The 9,931-nt window shown below is 41.3% G+C and overlaps 1 protein-coding gene across 2 annotated transcripts in view; it reads left to right on the top strand.

Moving 5' to 3' along the window:
• The window catches only part of FAM13C (family with sequence similarity 13 member C), a 55,706-nt gene that overhangs the window by 875 nt on the left and 44,900 nt on the right, over nt 1-9,931 (top strand). For both annotated transcript variants that reach the window (XM_009290501.2, XM_009290500.2), the window contains exons 2-3: nt 4,523-4,579; nt 6,351-6,549. In XM_009290501.2, the coding sequence (XP_009288776.1) occupies nt 4,523-4,579; nt 6,351-6,549 (256 nt within the window). The remainder of the gene's footprint in view (nt 1-4,522; nt 4,580-6,350; nt 6,550-9,931) is intronic.

Here is a 9,931-nt window from a genome sequence, read left to right as displayed (position 1 = left end):
TATTCTTTGCAAGTATTTTGAAAAAAATAACTATACATTATTTAGACAGGCCAAGTACCAAATACATCATTTCTTTGTAATCAATTTCATCAACTCATTAGAAGGCCTTTCATACGTATCATGATCATAAGGATATATACGTTGATTTTTGTTGTTGTTTTACAGAGACAACAGAACAGGACAAGGGAGAACATTAGAAAGTTAGAAAGGCAACGGCTTTAGGAACTATTACAAATGAAATGGTCTGTTTTATTTCAGTCTAAAACACTTCAGTTTTGGTGTTCTCTACATTATTATTTTGCATGCTTTTGATCGTTTCAAAAGCTTTTAGGGAAGATTCTTCAGCAGTAATGTGCCAAGCAGTTTCTCAGGAAGGAAATGATTTATAGATTTGTTTGTGTATTAGGTGAGTTTTACACTGCTAAAATGCTCATAATTTAAAAAACCCTAGCTGGACAGTGAGCTGTTTGCCTAAGTGTTGTGGGGACAGGATACATTCTGAAAGCAGGCCAAGTTGTAATCGTCTGAGCCATCCCTAAGTGTTGCAAAATCACTACAGGAAAAGTAACATTTCATAGGGATCCAAATAATTTCCCTCTCTTACATTGCTTTGCTTTATTGCTTACATTGCCTTGCTTTATTTAATATTTTAACTTAGTCATGCTTTTTGTGTGATTGTGGCATATATGGAAAGATTTAACAGAAGCTAATAAATCATTAAGTAATTTTTTATTATTTTCCTGTGTCCCTATTAGTTAAGTGATGAATTGTGGTCTGTAAAATTCTGGGATGTTCCCCCTTCACAGAAGAATAACCAGATTACAAATAGTACATTTTTCATATTTTTTTCTCCTTCCCTTTTCTCTATCCCTAAATACATCCATTGTTTTTCGTAGAGATTCCCCTGGAGCAGCCCCTGTGCCTGCCTCACCCTTGAGGTTTCTAGGACCTGAAAGTGATGGCCTTTCTCTGTGGTGCTTCATGTGACCATTAAGACAAGGGCCAGGATGGCATAAAAGCTGACTGCGTAGTGCCAGCACTGCCCCTGGGGAAAGGGAGAGGGGTGCAGATGGTGCCCTGCTGTGCCGAGCCGAGAGGCAGCAGCATGGCAGAGCTGGGGCTGGGCCAGGCATCGCCTAAAGGGTGAATCTCTCTCATTTAAGCTGTTGTTGGTTTTGTTTCAGGAGCTTTAATTTTTAATCTTATCTTCCCAAACATGGAAGTAGAAACATACTTTTAGAAAACAAAGCAAGCAAACAATGACATCTGAAAAGCATTGTCCAAATGAACGAGCTTGGTTTCCAGAGTTGATTTCCCTCAATCCTGTTTAGAGCCTCGCCCCAAAGCCTGTTTTTGAGAACCACTGAGGATACACAATTCTTACTGATTTCAGCACTAGTTGTTTGTGCTGGCCATATCGGAAAATAGGTTACTTTTATTTAGCAGAATAGAGAGCTTGTTATGCAACTTTAGACATCCCCATTTGACAATTTCTGTCTTTACTTTGGCAAAGGCAAAATCAGGGCTTCTTGAATGGTATAAAATCAGTGATACAATACTTTCAGGAACATTTGTCCAGACCAGGCAAGTGCCTGGGGCTGCTAAGCTTCCAGCAAGCCATGCATGCAGCCTGGTTTAGGCGTTGTTTGTATGAAGGTCAAGTCAGCAAAAGGGAGCAGTTTTCAAGTTGTACTGAAATGGCTCCTATGGAAAGGTGAAAATGGAAGGAAGTTAAAAAAGCTAATCCCATTAAACCAGAGATCCTTGGGAGAAACATACAGAGGCAGTACTATAGTCAGAGCAGCAGTCCAGCTAGACTGGGGTCCCATCTCTGCCCTGACTCTGGCCAGTGCCATAAGATCAGTAATGGATGTACTTACTTTTAAGAGACATATCCATCAGTCAGTAGTTAGATTGGGCACTGAAGGAAAAGGATTCACATCATTGGTTTTGTCAAAAGACATACTTCCTGCCCAATGTAAGCTTCAACCCATATGGATTTATGACCTGAAACTGTTCTGGCGTATTCTCTGATGTTTTAGGAATGGGTGAGATGCTGCCTCAGTTTTTGGGTTGGTGGGAACTCTCTCTACTATGTGGCCACAAGCTTTCACAAAACTTATCAAAATCTTGAAGATCCCTCTATCTGTTAAATATAGCTGAAGTTGGACAACAATATTTACAAGTTACTGGTGAGAGGAGAGGAGTGTGTGCATGCCTGTGTTGATATGTGCAGACAAGTGGCGTGAACACATAAGCTGCATTTCTTAAAGAAGCCAAGGTAAAAACACTCTGCGCTTTAATGATGGATATTTGCATTATATCATGATTCACCTTTTTAAAGGTCCTGCCATGGTCTTAGCCTCAAGTACTGTCTTGTGTGACTGAGCTTTCTTGTTTAATTATTCTTACAAAGAGAAAAATTTCTCTTAATTTCAGAGTGTGTTGCTTCTGAACTTCCTCACAATCTTTTTATTACATGATGGACACGGTCTGCTCTGATTGATTATTGCTTATCTTTCCTATCTACTGCTATCCGGTTATTCAAATACATTTTGTCATGCTCACTTATGTTGTTTCTAAGTTCTGTCTTGTTTTATGACTTTTATCAGTTGCTGGATGCTAAGTTAGGATCTCTGCTTCTCAAGATCACTTTATTACAGCTAGCTCAGGGAAAGCAATCCCCAGGGCACTTCCCCAAGTTAAGGAGTATGCACACAAGTATGCACACATAGACTTGGCTGACGGACCTGTGCTCAGTCATCCATCGTCCCTCCAAAGAGTGTTCCTAGTCACCAAAATGGTCTTTCAGGACCAAGTGTGGTGACTGGTGAGAGAAGGGGGCGAGTGAGGCCGGTAGTAGAGCTGCTTCCTCCCACCTCCTCTTCCTGTGGCACAGGCAGGAGGGAGAGTTTGTCCCTTTAGAGGGTCCCTGGGCTTTGTTGACTGTAGGTTGGCCCATGGTGCACAGCACGCCTGATGGCATCTTACCCTACTCTCGTGTCTGTGCTGGAAGCTCTGTCCATCCAGCTCTGACCTTGGCGCTGTCTCCTCACAGTGTATTTCCTTGCTATGTTTTTCTCCCTCTGAAATTTTCCGTCGTGTTTTCCATCCAGCTTCCTGGTTCCTTTCGTACTGGGCTTCTTTCTTCATACCCCCAGTATGTCCTATCCTCACACCTTGCTGGTGTCAGAGACCCATAAGGTAATTAGTGATAGACCAGAGGGGAAGGTGTGACTGGCATCCGGAGGCAAAGGCAACTAGATTTCTACAGTGAATTTACCCATTTTGTACATCAACCCCTGTCTTCCATCTGTCATCCCACTTTGCCTTGTGGGGAGAACTGCACCCGTTGCAGGAATATTGTGTGATTAGGGGGGAATCTGCAACTGTAGTTTTGTGTTCCAGGTGTGAGCAGCAAATGCTTTCATCCATATGCTGATGTATTCAGGAAGTGTAAACACTTGAGTGTCCCTTTAAATACTTTCTGCTGCAGTCTGGCTTTTGATAAAGATACTAGCAGAAGACTGGTGGGAAATAGGAATATATTAAAAACCTTGCCATCAAATTGCAACGCAGAGCTGTGAATTCATCACTTAATGTGCTCTGTCCTAAGCAGGGCAGCTCTTCTGAAAGTTTAACAAGTCAGCGGAAGTACAGGCTGCTTCCCCCATAATGAAGAGATTCCTCTGCCAGCAAACTTCAAGTGATCCAGGCCTGCTTAGTGTCTGTGCCCTGTGAGTATGAACAGAGGGTGAGGAAAGGGCCCCGACTTTTCCCGAGAAATAATACCTAGAAAGGGTATATGCATATTTGTTAGGAGTGTATGCATATATATATGTTTATTTGAAAAAAGACTGCTCATAGGCTTTGCAGTTATATCATTCTGCAAAGTTCAGCCGTGCTGCACAATATAGTGTTCAACACTGAGTGGTTAGCATATTTATTCAGACTTCTCTTTTGATAAGGCAACCTTATGACAATTCTGTTGTTTGTAACTTAAGGGGATGTAATTGATTATGATTCTTCAGGCATCTTAAAAAATTCTGCTAATTTACATTTTAAGACTAACGATCACTTTTATTTGGGGATTCCTTTTCCTGCTGCACAAAGTATGACTGCTCTACTATAGTTAATATTTTTGTGAGTCTAGGAGAAAAACACCCTTAGCTAATTGTTTCTAATTCTTTTTTTTTTTTTAATGTGAAGTATACTATAAGCAATTAAAACACAGAATTTCTCGTAATTTTCCTGTAATTTGTATGGTAACATCTGAATTCTTTGTCATCATTATTTCCATCTGGCTGAAAATGATATAACAAATTGTGTACATTTAACATCTCAAATCCTCTTCTTCCTCTGAGATTTAGACTATCACGGAGCAGCTATGGCATTAAATGACCCCAGCTAAGGTGTGAGAAGGAGAAATGTGTTTATACTTTGAGCTGCATTGCCATGTTATTGAAAGCTAAATTTCTGCAACTGGCAGAAAATCAGCAATTATTTTGTATCCATTTTCAAGGTGTGACGGGGATTCAGAATCTGTACATGAAGATCAAGCAGCCAGTTCCAGCCCCAGGTATTCTACTGCAAATTTTGTCTGAAATCCATTGGCAACAAATAAAGCTGTCAGACTGCTTCTGTTAAACCATTAGAAAGAAACCTTTATTCTCAAGGGAATGCAGAATTTCTGGGGTATTACCTGCTAAGGCTATTAGTATTTCTGCGAAATGCATATTTGTCTTGTACACTTATGTGTATACAATATTAAGATTAATTGTTGTTGTTATTATATGAGTAAATATATTATGGTCTGTATTCTTAACTTCACATCATATTACTTTCATTCAGATGCAGCTCTGATGCTAATACATTGAATTTTACTGTACAGCAGCTGGTACAAAGTAGTAGCAAGCGGAGTTTTGCAACTGGGCAAGGATATGCTCATTGATGAGTGTCTCTGTGAAAAAAAATCCTTCAAATTGTAATTTAACTGAAGTATTCTTGAGGCATGTGTCTCTCATGGCTATGTTAGTATATGTTGATTGCTAGAGAATGCAACTTAACCTTTCAGAAAGATTTTTAAATCAGATGATGTCTTAAAATTAGCAACACTTCTGCACATTCTTGAAATGCCCATAGGATATAAAGCACCCTACCCTGTAACTATAACAACTGCCTTGGAGCACACTTGCAGAAGGCATGGGCAGCAATGGTGTTTAACTCCATAGGCACCCTGCGAGCATCCATCTGGATGCTGATGGGCCACAGATGGAAAGTGAGTTTGGCAGCTCAGAATCCTTAGAAGAAAACATTGAATTAGCAAGTTATGCTTTCTAAAAAAATCTCGGGGGGGGTTAATTCAATAGTCCTTGACTCCCTTGGCTGTGGAAGTTTCACACCAGGAGAGAGGTCATTTCTCGGCTAACCATTAGGATTTTACCAGCTGAAGCTTACATCTGAAATTCCACCTGCAAACTAAGCAACAGCCAGGGATTTCAGAGCAGTAATGCCGATCTGTTCATCCTGCCAACTAAGCAGGCAGCCTCGCGTTCTGCATTGCGGTAGCTTTCTTAATGGTGCCAGGGAGACGCTCCCAGTGGAAGGCATTAGACCAGTCTAAGGTTGGATTGATTGGGTGTGGATAAGACTAGCAAGGTCTTCTTAGGACAGGTTGCACACTGTAGACTAGGTGGAGATTGAAAATATCTGTCCCAGATTCAGTAGTTAACTGAGCATCTGTGAGCAACAGTGTCTGTTTAAACCACCAGATGTGCTGTTATACAGGAGGACCTTTTCTCCAAACTGGGAGCATATACTTGTCCCTTCCACCCAAACACACCTCTGGCTGTTCAAACCCTACTTTGTATGCCTACCTCCCTCACTTTGTCCAAAAGCCCTCAAAAACAGAGACTGTCAGAAGGGAAGTATGACTATAGGGAGGAATTATTGTACGTTACGACATTTTTGTAAGATTATAACCTAGTGTGAATCATTGGACAGGGCAAGGTCTTCTGCATGAAAAAGGCAGTTTCAGATTTTATTTGGGGAATATGAACTATAGAGCTAAAGCCAAAGAGTGCCTCTAAAACTGGTCTTATTTAAATGGCTCCACAGTTGAATGTGTAATAATACTAACAGTAGTTTAGCTTGTGATTTGACAATAAACAATAGCCTCTCAGATTAATTTTACTAACATAAATGTTAGTAGTGTTTGGTGTGTAGACTACTCAACTTGGTAAAATTAAAATGCCATGAATAGCTAAGAACTTGTTGCTGTTCTTCCTTCATAATGTTTTGACAGGTGTCTGAAGGCCTGCCTGATGAATTTCAATTTTATTTTCTTACAGAGATGATGATAACAAAGAAAATTATCCGGACAATGCTGCTGTCTTAGAGGAAAGGCAGCTGCCTTTGCAAGATACTCAGCAGCACAAGCAGCAAGCTGTTATTGACTACGCTCTGAAGCCTGAAATGGGCAACTTAAAGCTAAGAAAACCTAACCCCATTGCAAAGCTAGAAAATGGAAAAAGCCATGACGAAAGTCAGGTAAAGAACTAAACTTACCAAGGGTAGGCTTATGGCACAGTGTCTGAAGAAACATACCTTTTGAAATGCAAAGTGGAACTCCCTGGTAATCCATGATGTGGCTGAGACCCCACAATAATCTACCCTGATTTTCAGGGACCTGGAGTCCTGGAACCCTCCTGTAACGACAGACAATTTCAGCCAGGGAATTGCAGAGCAGAGTGTGTTGCAACTGCTATCAGAAGTGAGTGGAGAGCATAGCTGAAGATGTGCAAATCTCTCTCTCTAGATTTGCACATCTAGAGAGATGTGACTGCTTGCACCAAATATAAAAAACTTGGTAGTTGCAGCACTTGATCAGACTTTTTCTGTTTTGTTTATTTGACTGAGTATCTCTTGCACTGGTATTTTGGCTGCCAGTGCAGAGATTTCATACTTTCCCTTTATCTTACTTTCTATTTTTTCTCATCTTTAAATAATAAATCTATTCCAATGCAGATTCTGGTACCGGTGCTCTTGCCCACAGCCTTCCCCGGGTTGAGCTGAGGGGAGCAGAACTGTAACTTTTCTAAAGGCTATAAAAGAAGATTAGAAATGAAGAAGCTTCTGCTGCTGTTTGTGGAGGTACATTGCTATGTAGACTCCAGAGTTACCACCTCCCAGCAGCTGCTGGAAGTGCCTCTGTTCTCCCCCGGTGCTTACCGAGTCATGTTTCATGTGCAGTGTAAGGGATAGAGCTCTGGTCCAGGTTTAACCACTCAACTAGAAATAGTCTCATAACCAAAATAGTTGATGTTAACATTGGTAGATTGTTGGCCTGTAGTAGGTACAAGGCCTGAGAGATGTCTGTATTTACATCTCTTCTTTGATGTATAATGTATTTAGCTATTTTCTGTCTCTCCTCTCTTCTTTTTTGTGGATAGAAATTTGCAGAGCACTTTCTGAAGAGCTTTGAACCCATCGTAGACCAGGAATGATTTTGGTTCATTTTTTCAAATTTAGATTGAGAATTCATCATTTGGATGGCATGTCTTACCTTCTAAGTGAGGAATATCCTTTTGAATCCCAGAAGAAAAAGTAAAAGCAAATGGCATCCCAATGGTATTATCATAGTCTCTTTCAGAATACCAATGTCAGTCTTGCCCTAATCTTCTTGCATGTTTTTGCTGGAGTTCATCCCCGAGATGAAGTAATAACTGATGATTTTTTTGTAACTGTATTGCATTACTAGGAAATGTTATTTAGGCTGCAGGGAGATGAGGTGTGTGTGTTTATCAGCAGATAAGAAAAATCATAGGAAATTTTGCCCTATGGAGAGCAAGTGGAGGCGTATCTGGAAGAGGAGTCATGAAGAAGTCATAAACAGGGCAAGATCTGTCTCATAGATCACGTGTTGCTCTTTCAGCTACTTCCGAGTCTCCTGTCTGCCTGCTCCCAGTATGAGTCGTGCCTGTACCTCTCACCCAATGAAAGCTAACACAGAACAGATTTGCTGCTCTATGGTATTTTACGTGGCCTGAAGTGGTTAACTGAAAATGTTGATATTCTTTCATGGGAAACTTTTTCGGTATATAATTAGACTGCCATAAAATACCAGCGCAACTTAGATATGCAGCCTCTAGAAGGAAAAACAGTGTCAGGCAGATAATTGTCACATGACTCAAGGGCTTGAAATAGGAAAGACAAAAGTGGTCTTGGGCCCCCACACTACCCACTGCTCCCATCTCTGGCATACTGGAAGAGGTAATATGTGTAGGCACTATTTTATCTCACCTTTGATTTGATGGGAGTACTTGAGGGACGAGAGGTAGTGTAGAGCTTTGAGTGTAATATAAAACATAAACACAAAGCAAACATCCCTCCATAACAGGAACTCCACTCATTCATAGAGGGAATTGTATCCTAGTACCGTGAAAGACTTTTCAATGGATATCCTATATCTACCACTGAGTTCAGTAGTGCTTGCTGTAGAGGAAAGAGTTTGCCTCTTGGAATGGTTTGCAGAAGGAAGCTGTTTTGGAGAAAGCACCTACCAAGCCCTTCATTTCGCATAGCCTTCATTCTCATTAGTAAGTATGTGCATGCTCCTTGACCCTGAGTGCTTGCCTTGCTGCATCTTCAGGTACCTCAAGGGCTTAAAGAAGCAAGCATCTGGCTCCCGGCTTTGTTAAAGGTGGCCATGAAAAACAAGGGTCTGCTTGCAGAAGAGCTCTGTGAAGGGCTTGTTTCTGTGTGTGGGTTCTCATTGGGATCCTTGATGTGTTATGACCTCCCAAACCCTATTGCAGCTGTCTGTGTTAGCAGCCCTAGTCGTGAACAGGTAGCAACTGCTTCTCTCCATTTTGAAGCTGAAAGCAAAGTGCTGCTGCGTTGTTTCTAGTAGCTGTGTATGGCAAGTTGTTATTACCTGGAAAAGTGAGCAAGACTGATGCTTTTAGACACTGTGCAACTGCATATACCTTCCTTTTGTGAAACACCTTACCACCAAGCCACTCAATGAGATAAATGATGTACTTCAAGCAGCTTATGTTGAGCTGACAAACAGCAATATCTGAGCACATGCATTTATGAAAGAAAAGCATGATGCACTGCACATGGTGATTAAACTGTTCATCCTCATTTTCCTGAGTTTATTGATAGAGTGCTTTTTCAACAGTCTTCTCACTTCCCCAACCTGTGGCATCAGAAAGAAACAGTGACAATATTGCAGTGACATTATCTCTTTTAAAGGTGTTGCTCTGATAAGCAAAGAAAATGTTTGCCACTCGCTCCTATGTGTTATAAGCCCATGAGTTGCTTTTTTTAGAAAATTGTCCCTTTAAAATCAGAATGGGCTACTGGGAGATAAGTAAGTTTGCTGCATGTGTTGGAAGGATTAAAGCCTGTTTGGATAGGGACCAATTTTGTGTGCCTTTCTACTACTGAGAGTCCAGGGGATTTTCATTGTAGAAAGGTCACTGAGAGGGAACAGACCTCTGTGTTCAAGTGGAGGAAAGATGGACAACTTGGGGATTTTGAGCTTCACAAGGCTCTCAGTCTGCTGAAGTGTGATTCCTGTGCCTCTGATTTTTTTGAAACAAGTGTAGTACTGTGGTCATGTACCCTAGGTCTTGATGAAGAAAAGTTTATTAAATTTACAGTGGTGATTAACAGGACCAAGTCTAATATATCAGTGAATGGAGCTAAATCCAGTTGGCGGCCGGTCACGAGCGGCGTTCCCCAGGGCTCACTTTTGGGGCCAGTCTTGTTCAATATCTTTATCAATGATCTGGATGAGGGGATTGAGTGCACCCTCAGTAAGTTTGCAGACGACACCAAGTTGGGCGGGAGTGTTGATCTGCTCGAGGGTAGGAAGGCTCTGCAGAGGGACCTGGACAGGCTGGATCGATGGGCCCAGGCCAAC

The sequence above is a fragment of the Aptenodytes forsteri genome, unplaced genomic scaffold (genome assembly GCF_000699145.1).
Source record: "Aptenodytes forsteri isolate BGI_AS27 unplaced genomic scaffold, ASM69914v1 Scaffold349, whole genome shotgun sequence".
NCBI lineage: Eukaryota > Metazoa > Chordata > Aves > Sphenisciformes > Spheniscidae > Aptenodytes > Aptenodytes forsteri.
Note: the sequence above shows the minus strand (reverse complement) of the source record. Positions and strands in the feature narration are given on the sequence as shown.